Genomic DNA, 15,740 nt, shown 5'->3' with positions numbered 1-15,740 from the left:
AAAGTACCCGTTAGAAAAAAAAAAAAAAAATTAAAAATACATGTACAGATTAAATCCAGGCACAATGAAAAAGTATTCTATTTATTCCCTGCCAATCTGACATCCCCAGTTTGTGCTGTTAGGAACAGAGAGATTGTCAGTCATTTCAGACTCTGAAGTATTTTAGAGAGCTTTCCAAAGACCACAGACACAACCTGGAGTTTCTCCCTGAGGAACAGCAGAAGACAAATTTGGTACAAGAACAAGGAGGGGATAAATACAAACTGTCTGCATGGGGAATGCAGAATAGGCAGCTCCTCAGGGACACAGAGTTCACAGAACCTGAAGTAATCTCTCACAAATCAAAAAGAGCAAAGAAGTCCAGTACTAGAATTTATTTATTGGGGTTTGGGGAGGTATTTAGCAGAGACAGATGAATTATTTGTCATATTAATAAATCAGTCACATGTCAAAAATACAGTTTCAGCTTACCAGAAAGCATTCACAAATTTAGAACAAATTAAGAAAGCAGAGCTCTGTAATACAAATAAAATACTTTTTGGAGAGTGTGACATTTCTGAAATAACATCTTTCAGCCTCGCAGGGGAACAAGTGCCTCACAGAGAAGAGGATGAGAAGAGGTTTGAACGAGGGTCTCTCCCACCAGGAGACCACCTCAACCACAGTTTGGAGATGCACGACCAGAAGCATTAACAAAAGGCCTTACTGTTTGCAGTGGGGAGTTTACCCTCTTGGGAGTTCCTTTTTGTTTTACAACATTCCCCCAAAGATTACATCTTAATACTTGTTAATGACTCTATAAACAGCTGAAACACTTGCTACTGATTCTGTAGAATAACTTGAGGAGTAATAACTTCAGATACATTTTCTGCCACCTATTTTAGGGATATTAATGCCTATGCAAATCTAAGGAGTCACAATGGGTTTTATACAAGTAAACAGGAGTAATTAAAATACTGAAAAAAAAAAAAACAAAACAAAAAAAAAAACACAAACAAACAACCTGTAACCACCATTGCTATAAGAATTGGAAGCTGGGCCTTCTCATGACACCAAATTACAGCCCTTTAAAAGCACACATTATTCAAGTCATCTTTTAGTAGTTATTCCTCTCCCAAGAGCAGATTTTTTTGGTTTTGTATTTTTGGTGGTTTGGCCTTTTTTTTTTTTTCAACCCACAGGCTCCACCAGCTTTCAAGTCTCTTTGATCCCTCCATCTTGGGCAATACATTGCTTGCAGCATTGGGGATTTTTTGCTACTTTTGGCAATGATTTCTCTTAAAGACAATCTTTTACAAATTTTGAATTGCCCCTGCAGATTGCCTGTAAAGATAATCTGACCCCCATATTCTTCTCTTTCTAGTTCAATCTACAGCTACGAGCATTGCTTCAAAACATAAGACATTCTGAAAACTAATTCCAAAAATGTAATTGCTGAAATACCCTTGAGTAGGCTGATTCTAGGATACCTGGGCAGTCTCTCTGATCAGGTGTTTCTCTTGAACGCTTCCTTACGTATTCCATTTAGAAATATGTTTTAAGATCTTTGGGATTTAACAGGGCCAACTCTGAATGCTGAAGAAAGTTAACAGAGCTGATTGGACTGCATTGACCTGCAGAATATAGAGAAATAACTTCAATAAAAGGTTGATACTGCTTGGAATGAAAATGAGGAAAACACAGCAAGGACAAAAAGCGTTTCCAAGATCAGGAGTAAGCAAAAACCTTACACAGATGGGGAAGGAGAGATCGATCAGCAAGGTAAACCACGTCTCCCGCGTTAGCCTCACAGTAAAACCAGTACCTGAGCTCAGACTTTTGAAGGAAAATGGAATGAAAAGGCTCTTTTTTACACAAGCAGAATAAAAGCAGGAAAGTAAACAGAATGACTAGTTATGGATTCTCTTATTATCATATAGATTCAGTGAAAGGCTAACTCTCATAGCCCCAAACCTGGGCACATGTCCCCATTTTCTCATAAGAATAATGACACAGAGACAGGAGCATTTCCAGCATAATTAAAGGAGCAGAAGATGAACACACAAATTTAGAGACAACTTTTTTTTTTAATGAAAACTAAGAACTCGTTTTCCCATTACACCAGCTAGTTTCATAAACCTTTCCTTGAAAACTTTGCTCTTTGTGCATCCCAGATCACCACTGCTAAAGCAACGCTGGAGTACACTAAACCTAGGACCAGTGTTCCAAGAGAGGAGAAATGATGAACAGATATTCAAGTCATTTTGACACTGAATATGGCAGATTTTGGAAGAGGCAGTAATTGAAGGCATGGAGGTAGACTTGAAGTAGGATAAAAAGACATATATTCACATTACCAGTAGATGAACTGAGAAAAAATGATCTGTTTTCTTAGTAAGGTAGCTGAGTACTTGCACAAGGGCAATATAGTGTAACGAATACACTAGATTTAAACTGAGCATCTGTCCTGGAAGAAATTATTATTTAAAAGGCAGACAATAAGGAATAACACAAGAATACATCATAATATGGATAGAAAACTGTCTACAGGAGGCTCTATAAGAGTCTGTACTATACTACAGTACTTCTCAGGAACCACTCGAGGAATCGATCCTGCTTCATTTATTCTTCAGCAACCTTAGTTCAAGAACTAGATTATGAAATGCAAAGATGACACAGTTATCAGCACAAAAGAGGCCAAGATCATCATACAGGAAGAATGACATGACCCTGTGAACTAGAAAACTGAATGGGATGAAACTTAAAAGCACAAAGTGCAACATCATGACAAGACTAACTAATGACAGGGATATCTGCTTTGACCTGGAGGTTCATCAGTTGTAGGAAATGGAGGAGAAGAAAACTGGTCAATAGAATGATTATGAAGTACCACTGTGTTGCAGCTGCAAAAAGGCCTAAGGAATTTGTGAGATGTGTAAGACATTTGCAGTCGACTCAGAGGAGGACAAGTCAGATCTCATACAAAATGATGTGTGGATTCCTGATCACCTGTTTTCAAAACAAAACCTCTGAATGTGTCCAGAAAGGGGTTTCCAAGAGGATTACTATAACAGAAATAACCTTCATGAAAATAAATAAGCAAGGAGACCTTAGCACTTTCAGCCTAGTTAAACAGAGTATAAATAACTGCATTTATATTATTTTTATATATGCTTACTATACTTACTTGGGTTTTTTTTGTGGCTAGCTCTAAATATGGACAGAATGCAAAAGTACTAAATAGCTATGTTAAAACTATGTCTAATCCATCAGGGCAGAAAAGCCCAACTAAGCAAACAACCACCAATCATTTATATATAGCAACAATAAGCACCTTGCAGCAGCTGCAGAGTTACTGAGCCCAAAATGGGAACCCCTCACCTTTACATGTTCTTTAGTGAATCAACATCCCTGCAAGCAACAGCTTGGATTATGTGATGCAACAAAACCCTTTCACATAGAAACATATATCCTCTCTATGGCTAACATGAGATTTGTCTCAGTAACCTGCTCGCCCATCAAGTGTCACCTCTTTGGCTAATGGTTTAGATCAAAGGAAAGAACACACCTCATAATGTACATAACCAACTGTGTAATGCTGCTCAGTGGGGAAATATCCCTCCTGTAGCACTGCAGTGATTACCTTATGCCTTGAAGCATGTGAGCTGATGATCTTTATCCTGCCTTTCATAACCACAAATGCTACTATTGATCATAAAATTATCCAAGCACTTCAAAAATTCAGTCACAATATTTGATTTGATGACCCTCTGCACTAGGGACTAGCACAAGCTCACTAGGCATTTGATGTCTGGCAAGTCATTTGTTTGAAATTACACTTTTATTTTCCTATTGCAGAACAGGATTAGAATAACCTTCTAAGTTTCACTACAGCCTTCACAAAAAATAGTGAGCAGCCAAATCAAATCTCGCTTAAGGCCTCGACTGTGACTTCAACTTATGCTATAAGTCATAATTAATCCACTCGTACAGTAGATGCCAACACCTTCCCACCAAGAGCAGGTGGACTAGAACTGTGGAGAACATGCAGAGCCAGCATCCCACCTCCCTGGCTCTCCACAGCAGAGCCAGCACCACCCTCACAATTTGCTGAGGTGTCACCATGTCCCTGCTGTGTGCAAGGCCCTGCAACACAGCAACGAGGTGTCAGGGAACGAGAGGTTCCTGGGCCACCACACCTCCTGTGATTAACTTTAGCTATTCAGGGTAAGCAGCATTTCTTGTTCAGACAAGTGCCAAACAGCAGAGTTTAGCTTTAAGTCTTTTCATTTTAGTTTAGCCTTAAGTACTTTTAATTCCATTACCTTGGATGCTCAAGTGTGAAGAATACTAATATTTTCATTTTCAAAATAAATCCTCACATCTCTTTCTTTGCTTATTAAAGACACAATACTAAGACGCATCTTTAGAAAACACTTTTTTAAAAAACAAAACAACTTTTTTCAGACAGCTCAGAAGATTAAAAAACAAACAAACAAACAGCAGACTGAGTTATTAAGCAGCAAGTAGCTCACTCATCCTCCTGCCCACCCTCCACACACATGCAAGCACTCGTGTACACAGGCTGTTCTCCTGGTTTACATCCCACAACTTAACAAGGGAAAAGGACAGACCTCAAACTAAATTAAAGTAGGTATTCTCAACAAGCAAACCACATGTCTGAAAATTCAGTAAGGCTATGTAAGCAAAGCCAGCCTGCATACCACTTACCAGAACAAGCAAAAAGGAGAAAGACTGGGGGAAGGGAAAATAGGAAGTTTATATATTTATTCAATATTTTTTTTTTTTTAAAAAAAAGCTAATTCAAATTACTTATTCAAAAGTAATGACATTTCATAAAGGACGGACATTTTATCCCAAATATCAAGCCATTCAGTCTAAGATTATTCTATAAAATAAGTCTCTGTCAAGCAATCAGAAGACACCCTTACTTTGCCAGTAGTAACATATTTAAGAGGTTGGTTGCTAGAATGTTGCCATGGCAACCACAGTAGCACCTGGGGTACAGCGTTCTCCTCAGAAACAAAACACCTTCCCTCGAGAAATAATTTTGCAAAAGTACCACAGAAGAGTAATTTTTAAACAAGATAAGTAACTTTTGTGACTATCGAGTCAGTGAATTCCAGAATCAGGATACCTAAACGTTTACCAACCATCTTCCCCTTCTGCATCTAATTTCATTTAGAATGACAAAACTGTAGGACAACCCAAGGCTTTCTGGAAATAAGTCAGTAAAACTAGATACTGCTTCAGTTTCAAAAGCAGAGTGAAAATGTGCCACAATTAAATGGTCAAAATGAGTTTCTAGCCAGGGCACTGAGGGTAATGCTCCTCAAAAAAACAGCCAGGAGGGGGCACGCGCCTCACTTCCTAGCTGCAAATGTAGCTAAATTAAAAATGTAAGCTGGTACCAAGAATTCTTTCTGCAAGTCATAAATATTATACCCAGAAATAGCCTAACCCCATCTAATTATCAAGGGATAGGGGAAGGGAAAGAAGTAGGAAAATATCAGCCATCGATCTCTGTGCATGGAAGAACATTTTTACACAGAGAAAAAAAAGCAAAAATTCTGAAAATAGAGTTTTTGATGTTGAATTGACCAACAGCACACATGCCTTAGCTCAGCTCTTTTCTAGAGCAGACTGCACATAGCGATTAAGTCAACTTTTGAGGAAAAAGCAATTCAAAACTCATGTTGTTTTAAAAACTTTATATAATGCATTCTTGTTGAGTGCATTCTCTCTCGGCTCTCATTTTGGCAGACATCACTGTATTACTCTGTACCACCACCGGCAGGGGAGGAGGGGAGCGGGCTGGAACACAGCACTGTAAGAAAGCTTCTCCCTTCCCTTGCTTTTCTGCCTTTCTTCCTATTCTCCACTCTCAAGGATAAGGGAGAAAGAAATTACACAGATCATCTCGAGCAACAAAAGGGAAAATACTGAAGATAAATAATACTGCTGACAACGGCAGACACCAATTACTTCCTTTTTCTGATACCAGAGAAGCTTCCAGTGCTTTTAACTCACAATTTATGAATGTCACTGACTGACATTCAACTTCTGTGTTTTGAGCAGACTCACTTATTGTCATACTAACATTTTATTAAGCTTCTTTTTCCATCCTTTTACCTTAACTATAAAACCTTGTTTGGAATCACTGTGCAGGCTGATGCCACTAATAACAAAGACAAACTGCAACCCAAGAGATTAAACATTATTCGTTTCCCTCACACTTCCACTTAATTTTATAGGAGGGTTTTTTTGTCTGCTTTGAAAAGGTAAACCAGTAATTTGTCCTAACCATGCATTCAGGAATAACATTCATTTATAACGGGTAAAATATTTCTTGGTCTTTCTTCTACCCTTGGTCTTCAACTTACTTTAAAATTGTTTTACACACTATTAGACACTTGTTATTAACAGGTACCATGCATGAAAGATGATTAGTATATACAATTAATGTGTTGACTGATTCTCTTATGACTGTGTCAAAAACCTGCAATTAAATAAAATGCTTTATTTCAACCATATTTTAGCATACAAGTCTTGAATCACGCTTTCATCAATGCTTTTAATTTTTCATTTCATTTATAAATGGAAAAGGCTTAAGCCACACAAGATGGTGAACACTGAACTAGTGCAGAAAACCATATTTAGATCAACTGCTTTTTAAGCATTCTGAACAAAGACTATTTTTTTCACATATAGCCCAACTTCTGTTCAACTTGGAACTGTGCTATCTGCCTCACACGTTATTAAAAGTGTGTAGCATCTATAATACTTAACACTTGCTTATAGAGAAGACATAAGGGTTTTTTTCATTTATTTGTTTTAACAATGCAGTGCAGGGAAGCTGCAAATATAAACCAGCTGCCATAAGGACTTCCTCCAACTATCACAGCCATAACCAGTCCAGTCAGGCTTCAATATGGAGAAGGACCTTTACCCATCTTCACCAGTATTCTCTAATTAATCTACTTTAATTCCTCTCAGACACAATGCTTTACATTCCAAACTGCTCACAGGTGTGAACTTGTTTGAGAAAAGTGATAATGCTGGTGACAATAAAATGTTCAACAGTTACTGAAAGAGCACGAGGGCAGTAAATTAAGATATAACTTCTCTCTAGTATAAAGACAGCTCCAGTCTTCTCTGCACCACTGCAGGAGGAGGTTTTAGAATAAGAGCTACAGCAGCTAGTAGGAGTTGCAAACTGTTTAGAGTTTCATGTACAAAAGAGTTTTCTAATGCCGGAAGTTCAGGAAGTCATGAACCCACAAAGCTGGAAATTTTGAGGATAATATCTTCATTCAACAGAAATATCTTCAAAGTGTTTAAGAGTGACAAAGTGCAAAGGTACAGGCTGCTGAAGCACTTCACCATGTTTTCAACTTGAAGCACCTGAGCAGTTCCAGCTAACTCAACGGGACTGCTCACAAGCTTAAAAGCTAAACCCAGGCTGACTGAGCTGGCTGAACTGGGACACAGCAGTCAGGCACCGAAGGAACGATCAGTTACACTGGCTGAGCATCCACCTTAACTCCCAAAGGATGCAGTGATCACCTGGAGCATCTACACAGCAACAGACACAGTCAACACGATGAGCATTTTGAGGTGAGAATGAACAGCACCCAGAGGACCTAGCACAGCACTTACTTTGCTCACGATGGGATGTGGGACGTTTCAGCCCTCTTCCTCTTTCATTTGTCACTAAAGACCCCAGTTATTTTGAGACACTAAGGGATCAGCAAAGACTCTTAAGGATTTTTTGTGACATACTTTGTGTCCTAAAAGAATTTCTGAACTGTGTGCAAAGCTTGTGTTTGGTTTACTAATCAAACTCACTATTCATAAGCACCATTTCCACAGGGTTTATCCTGCTTCTAATACTATTAAGTGCTTTTACATGAATGATGAAACAAGTATACAGACAAAATTTGCCAACAATGCTAACCTGGCAGGAATTACAAGCGTGTTGGTGGACATAAGAATTCAAAGCTGCCTGGACAAATTGGAGAAACAATTCTTTAAAAAAAATGCAATTTGGAAAGGGCAAGGTTATACATCTACACAGAAATCATAAACTACATTGATACTGGGAGGAAGCAACTAATGAGATGGATTGTTTTTCCAGCAAAAGAGTGAACAAATGAACAACCAAAAAAACCCCACATCAAACACAAGGTTAAAAAGGACTATTTCATACTTCTTTGCAGCAGCCTTTTATGTACTTGAAGTTTATTATGATGTGTCCTCCTCATCAATAGCCTAACACTACCAACTCTTTCAATGAAGTTTGTTAGCTTAACATCTGCTCATTCCTTGGACTTTTTCCAGTAAACCCAAACCTGACACGGTGTCCAAATCTCAAAGAAATGCTCTGAGTGACATGTTGCAATGCTAAGAGGAGCAAAAAGATTTATTACGTTTTACACTCATTTCATGGGTCTTGTCTGACTTTGCAACAACATGATACTGACTCAGTGGAGCCTCAGGTATAACACTGTCTCTCTAGACTTCTGTTTTCTTTTTTGAACTACCCTATTGAATTAAGATTGAGACCGCAGCGTAGATTAGGAATTAAGAAAGGTTTTCTAATGGTAAGAGTGCTAAAGCACTGTTATAGATATCCAAATGGAACCTGTAGAGATTCCACCATCTCTAGAGGTATTTTAAGACAAGGTTAGGGAAATATCTGTCAGGAATTGTTTTTGTTAAGATAATCCACTGCTGAAGAAGCAAAAGGGACCACACTGAGCTCTCAGACCAATTTCTTCTCTTTCAGCACTGCCTTTTCCTGTAAAAGCATATGTGGAGATACAAAAAGACAGGCAGGAAATGACAAGATCAAGACTGATACTAAAGGGCTCTGCCAGTGCATCTGAGCATTCTCAGCCTCAACAGCAGGCAGTCATACAGTCAGCTCTTGGAATTTTGTACAAGTCATGAGGCTTCAACCTGAACCTACTGCCGGATAAACAAAAAGAGAAGTTGCAGCATGGACTGAAAAGACCTTGTATTTATATAACATAGAATAATGACAAACTGTCTTGTTTCTCTTCCACACAAAATTCCCTCTTTAAATTCCCCTTGAAGAAGATCCACAAATACCCTTTTGAGGTAATAATTACAAGAAATTAGGAGGAACTGTATTCAGTTCCTCAGGACCTGACTTCAATACCAAGAGAACTTTGATGTGTGGGTGGAACATTTACCAGCATTTTCACAAATCTCAGATCTCGTTATGGAGGTGAGGCTACACAAATAGTGGAGGAGGTGCTAATTTGTAAGAATAGGTACAAAATATCAGGTACTGGTGTGGATTCTGCTTAGACATTGTTGTAATGACTAAAATATAGTATAGACACAAACTCCGTGCTGTGAAATTATCCCCAATAATCTATTTCATTTGATCCACAAAAAAAATGGAAGCACTTCTAAAAGACCTTGGATCTCTGTAGGTGGTAAAGAATAGCACTTATAAATCCAGCTCTTGAAACTTGGCATTAAGAAAAGAGTATTCAGTTCTCAAAGGGAATAAACAAACTCAAACAACCAAGCTTATAAACACTCTGAGCCAAACAATTTTCAATTTTACTTTTGGAATTTTTTTCAAGTTAGGATATAAAGTTACCCAGCCTCTAATGAAGACAGTAAATGAAGCATGAGCCATAAACCAGCTGAATATTATAGAAATCTGATGAAATTAAAAATCTTTCTTTCTAACATAACACCACATTCCAGTGTCTTCTATTTCAACATGAAGTTTCTCTTCCTGTTATTTGCTGGTTCTAATACCACTGATCAGAAGACTTAGCTACTTATCTACCCACAGTCATACCATCAATGCAGGTAATTAAAACATTGCCTTTACAGATAAGAGATGACAGGACACCCCACTAGATTTCTAGTTTCTTCTCACTGTTGGGGAGGGAGGTGGTGGTTGTTTATTTTTCTATCTGGGGCTTCACTTTTTATGAACAATTAAGCCCAAAGATTAAGGAAAGCAGTCAAGTACTGGATGGGACATTTCCCTATCTTTTGCACACAGCAAGCACCCATTTTTTGTTTCCTATTACCTTCTTTCACTAATACCAGTAAAGACAATGGGTTACAAGGTTTTCAAGGATCTTACTATAGGCAGCACAAATTAACCTGGTAAAGCACAAGAGCAATCTTTCAGTTGGTCATCACTCATTCAAGCCATTCATCACTCAAATATAACGCAGAGGTCTCCCACCTGTCCTTAAAATTGATCCAAATGTTACATCAAATTCTACAAGAAATTATGCTGTAACTTTTAGAATGTCAGAACCTGACATTGTGCACCTAATTTAAGATCTTAAACTAGGACTATTCCCAAGTTATGTTCATCTCTCATGCAGAAAAAATTGTCTGTGCATCAGCTCATAATATGAACCAACCATAAATCACATCTACTGAATATTGATATGTACGTTAATGAAATCTCTTTGCTCAATTGAGTGATCCATTTAGTAGACAACATACTTCAGGTAAGTCTTGGCTCACTTCATCTTAGTTTCCTCATCTTTAAAGATATAGACACTTCTGTAAACTAGCACCCGCATTTTGGTCTTTGTGCCGAGCTGGCCAAGAGGAGCACTACACATGCTGTCTTTAATTAATTATTGCAAGTGTTTAATCCATGGGCTATTAATATGCACACAATCTTCCCAAATATTACAATTACTTAGTCGAATAACATAGGTTTAGAGCTAACAAGTGCTTAGATCCAAGCTGCTCTTTTAGAGGTCCCAACTCCCAAATAACTGTTACTAGCTCCCTAAGATGTACAGGTGTCTAGTTCCCAGACCAAAATCTCTATCCCTGATGCAGATGCCAGGGTCCATGTATAACAGTGGGGAAATTCACAGCATGAGATTCACATCAGTGTGCCTGCTGAGCAGGAAGTTGCCCACATTAGCTGACATAAAAAATGTAATGGCAAGGGTTTAGCTCAAATCCCAGCTCTGCTCCAGCCTTAGAGGCCTCACCCCATCTGACAGAGATAGCTTCTCCACATATTTTCCCAAGCACATAGGCACAATGAGCTGAAGTGTGTAGGCTCCTAATTCCTACTTAAGCACTTAAAACAGCCATTAAAGTCATGAGAATTTAAGGATTTAAATTGAAGATTAAGAGCTGAAGTATCTTTAGGGAATGATCCTCTCTCCCTCTCAAAAGGCGACAAGCTTTAGATTTTTTTTTTTTTTCTCCAACAGAGAGGAGAAAGAAGCAGCTTCTTCCCTTTGTGCAACAGCCCAACCATCAAATGCATTCAGACACATTGAGCATCCAGGTCACTCCTCCACTTTAGAGGATTCACACTGTCACCTCCCTGGCCACCGTCCCGACAATCAGAGCAAACTCGTCTGCAGGTGAAGTTCCAACTGTTTTATGTTTGCTCATAAAAAGATTCATCAGCAGAGAATGAAAGTTCCCTTGTAAGGCCAACGGTCAAGGCACTCACCAAGGCAAGGGAAAAGGACTGACAGCTGGTTTTTAACACGAGAATTGTACATTTTCTTTATGCTGCACTCGTTCTCATCACACACTGTAACTGGTCCACTACTTACATACAAGAAAAGCTGAATTATCTTCTCCTCCTCATATAGCATACTCAATTAACTATCCCACAGCATTTACTGGATACTAAACATTTGGTACTAAGAGGTCTGTGAGCCCTTTCATCCCCTGCAAAAAAAACAGAGTGCTTAGCTGAGGATCTAGAAAAACATTTGTAGAAGTTTTGAGGGTCTGTTTTGGTTTTAAATCCAGACCCACACATCTCAAACCGCTAGAATAACACACTGATGACAATGGAAACAAACACATTAAAAAATTGAAAATTACTTCATTCCAATGGCACGTCAGGAAACGGTCAGTAGAGAAGCCCTATTATGATTTCAGTAATAGTTTCTCCCTATATAGTGCATTCCCACAAAATCCTCATGTGCTGACCTTAAAAAGCAGTATCCCATGTGACTTTTACATGTAATCAAGCAAACATTTGATGACCTAGGCTGTGCCTGAGATGTGAACACGACTGTCATTTGAAGTATCGCAATAAATCTTAGATAATTTGATCCAAGTCTGCCTTATTCACTCAAAAAGAGCCATGCTGGTGGGTTTTTTTCATCATGCCAAATAACTCATGAGCGTTTGCTTAAATTTTTGTCAGGAAAAAATTGTCTGCAGTGGTCAATTATACTCGCAGGCATAATTTGCTTTTGTGAGAATGGATTCCGCACGTCCGGCACTTTTTAATCCGCTTTGCAAACAGCAGCGGCAAGGTTTTTATCCGTTGGTTGGGAGCACTGCTCCTGTCCCTATGGCAATTGGCAAGTCGTGGTATCATTCATGCTTTGTGACACTGACTCCAGGTACCCCAGGAGACACGTTCTCGGGATCCAGCATCTAGAGAACTGTGGTGACACAACAATGCCAGGCCCTGGCAATCTGCTCCTGCTTTTGTGGGGCTACACTGAGCTCTGGTTCCACTGGAAGCGGAATTTAAGGAGCCCGTGGAGAGACTAGTAAGCCTTTTCAGTAACTTTGAAAAATAAGACAGAAAAAAATAACATCAATGCACAATGGAAAAAATAATTATAAAAGGCTTGGGAAAGTATTTGTATTTTGCCTGCACCACTCGTAAATAGCTCTTCAACTCTCACATCACGTCCACCTAGAGACAGTAAGACAAGCACAGTTAAAAGCAGAATGTTTAATCATTCATTTCTAGGTCTAGGGCCAGTGACTAAAAGTACTGGCCCAAGCTTCAGAGAAAATATACAATAACCAGAGGATACAGCAAAGTACTCAGAAATCTCAGCTAAAATCAAGAAGCCTAGCCAAAAAAAAATTTAAAAAAAAAAAAAAAGTATTGAGAGTCTATACAGCTAACCTGTCCAAAAAAAAATTGTAGAAGTCAATCACACAGTGAGAGCCTGGGGTTTGCACGAAGTTTGATGAGACATTTAGAAAAAAATATGGCTGGCACCTTTTGAAAGAAAAGACCCCATTTGCAGTAAAAGAGAATTTAGTAAATAAGGCAAAGAAAGCAGCTGGGGAGTAACGAGGCTTTGCTCCCATGTGACAAATGCAGCCTCTTAGTACAACAAAATACTGGAAAGGAACAAACGAGGAAACCCAAATGTGTCCTGTATCACTAAGCTCCATGCAGTTCAAGTGTCCTTAATGCCTCCTCGACACACAGCTTGGTTAGCATAGTTTTGATACCATTCCCATTGTATCTTTTTCATGCAAAAATTAATTACATCTGTCAGGCATCATAAGCTCTATTACACTAAAACGAGGTTTGTTTTGTTTGTTTCTGTGATGTTTTAATTATTGTAACATGATTACAAAAGACAAAACAACTGCCTAAAGGTACAGACACAGCTAACATCTAAAATATACTGGTGTATAAATATGTATGAGTATGCATGCAGTATGGACGGTGCTTCTTTTCATAAATAAGCAGCTCACATAATCAAAGCCTTAAACACTTTTTCTGGTACCTTCACATTTGCTTTATTAACATCCTCAAAATTGCTCCTCATCACAACAAAGTGACTTTGAGGTAATGAATAAACATCACTCATTCTTTTACAGTGGTAAAAAAGGTGATGCATGAAACTTGGAACTTGGAGTGAGCTACCTGTAGTCATTAAATGGAATTGTGCAACGAACAAACTGAAGAATGTAATGATTTGTTCATACACTAACATTTAGCCTCATGTTTACCACTCGTTACTCACGTGCCATTCAACCCAGACTTAACAGTTAAACAGTAGAAGAGCTGTCTTCTAAGTGCAGAGGAACATGAGAACAGAACACTGCATTTCAGATAAAATTCATCTCAACTCTTCAGGCAATGTTCAGTTCAATACTTCAGTAACTCCAACCCAAGCAAAATCCCTGCCTCACTATTTATTGAGGACTCTGTTCTGTGGTTCTCTTGCACTACAGTGCTAAATACTCAGAGGAAAAAGCTCTTCCAACATTTAATAAGTCATACTTCATCCACGCACAAATTACCACGTCAGCACACAATTATCACGAGCCATCTCACGAGCCACAAAGCTAAGATGCATACAGCCTACTGAGCTGAACACCAGAGCCCAAAAGTACCAGAGAAATCAAGAAGCTGGGTGCTGCAGAGAAGTCCTCCAAAATCTAACCAAAGCTTCTTCTCAGACAAATCAGCAGAAGTATAACAGGGACCACCTTTCAGCTCTAGCTTCTTCCCCAGCAGCCAAGAGGTGAGAACCAGCACATGGAAAGGATGCACCACATGGCACTTGACAGTCCTGCTCTCAGTTTTTTCAGTTCTACCACGTGAAGCTACACAAGTTAATGTGTGAGTCCAAGTTCACGTTATTTAGATTCAATGGAAAATCTAATCGTATCTTCTCTGTACTCTCCTTGACTGATTTGCCATTTTCTATCTTGTTTGTCTTCAGTTTCAAGGGCTATTGTGCACTCTTCCAATTTTACCTATGAACACTCATTTGGTGCCAAGAGCTTCACTCCCAACTAGAATCAAATCACAACAGTCACCTTTCACAATTCATTACCCAAAAAGATTAAAAAAAAAAAAAAAAAACCAAAACACACCACACAAAATAGCTAAGTACAGTCACTTATCGTTTCACATTGCACTCAAGATTAGTTCTGCATAAACAGTATCACCCTAAGCACATCATTCCCTTCAAAATCTCATCAGAATAATCTTTTCCATGATGCCTACCAGATGGTTCGGCTAAAGGTGTACTCCAAGCAGTTCCACATTTTTTCACTTTTCCAGATGTCTGGGGTTTCCTGTTGTTATCTCCTGATAGTGTTTGATGTGGGGGAGAATGCCACACTGCAACTCTCCCTTAGAAATGAGGCACTGCTACCTTGAAGTGACTGCCAGCCTTGTGGAGCAGGGCAGAGAGAAAAGCCCTTCTGGGCAGCTGATTTTGAGCTGGGCATTGCAGACTTCTTCACTTCAGGGCAAGGCCTGTGGTAGAAGCTGACAGCTCTTGCTGAAGAAAGAACTTCCTGCAATTTCCTACTTTTCAGAAAGACATGCCTCTGCCTTACTTCCATCACCACTACCAATGCATGTCAACTGAATTATTCTAGATTGTCAAACTAGAATATAAATCTAGAAATAAATTTTCAAGTGGAAACTATTCACTTTAAAAAGCAAGATTTTACTTCAGCAAAAAGGAAGCTCTTCTACCATTTCAGCTTCAAACCACATCCTCACTTTTTCTTCTCACCTAAACACAGTCTCTTGTCTTATACCGAGGTTATAAAGCCTCCGTGAAGAAAAATTATGGTTTTGTCATACATCTGAGTAACACCTATCACAGTGATAGCCTGTGTCCAAAAACAGGCCCTAGACAGTGTAGAAATAAAAGTAGTCATATGCATATATATATATATATATATCCCTCTACCTTTAGGTCTTTCCATGCTATGTGATATATACACACGCTTACTGATATATCTTATCATGAGTAAGAAAAAAATCAAGACTCCAATGGCATCCTATTGCTACCCTAAAACTGCAATAGTATGTCTTAAGGAAGGTTTATTATAAAACTAGCAATGTCCAAAACAGGGGAACTTTAGTGGCACACCACAGGCACATTGATTGAAGTTAAATTAATCATATATATACTTACACACATATACAGATGCATTCCTGTCCACATGCCTAC

General features: G+C 38.7%; 1 protein-coding gene across 1 annotated transcript in view; it reads right to left on the bottom strand.

The window, feature by feature from the left end:
- The window catches only part of LOC103769766 (protein kinase C-binding protein NELL1-like), a gene marked incomplete at both ends in the record, with an annotated part of 130,057 nt that overhangs the window by 50,819 nt on the left and 63,498 nt on the right, over nt 1-15,740 (bottom strand). The window contains 1 exon segment of the mRNA XM_008937001.1: nt 14,922-14,945. Within this exon segment, the coding sequence (XP_008935249.1) occupies nt 14,922-14,945 (24 nt within the window).

Source organism: Merops nubicus, unplaced genomic scaffold (assembly GCF_000691845.1).
Source record: "Merops nubicus isolate BGI_N331 unplaced genomic scaffold, ASM69184v1 scaffold10333, whole genome shotgun sequence".
In the NCBI taxonomy this organism is placed as follows: Eukaryota; Metazoa; Chordata; class Aves; order Coraciiformes; family Meropidae; genus Merops; species Merops nubicus.
The sequence above is the reverse complement of the archived record's forward strand: the minus strand, read 5'-3'. Positions and strand labels throughout refer to the sequence as shown.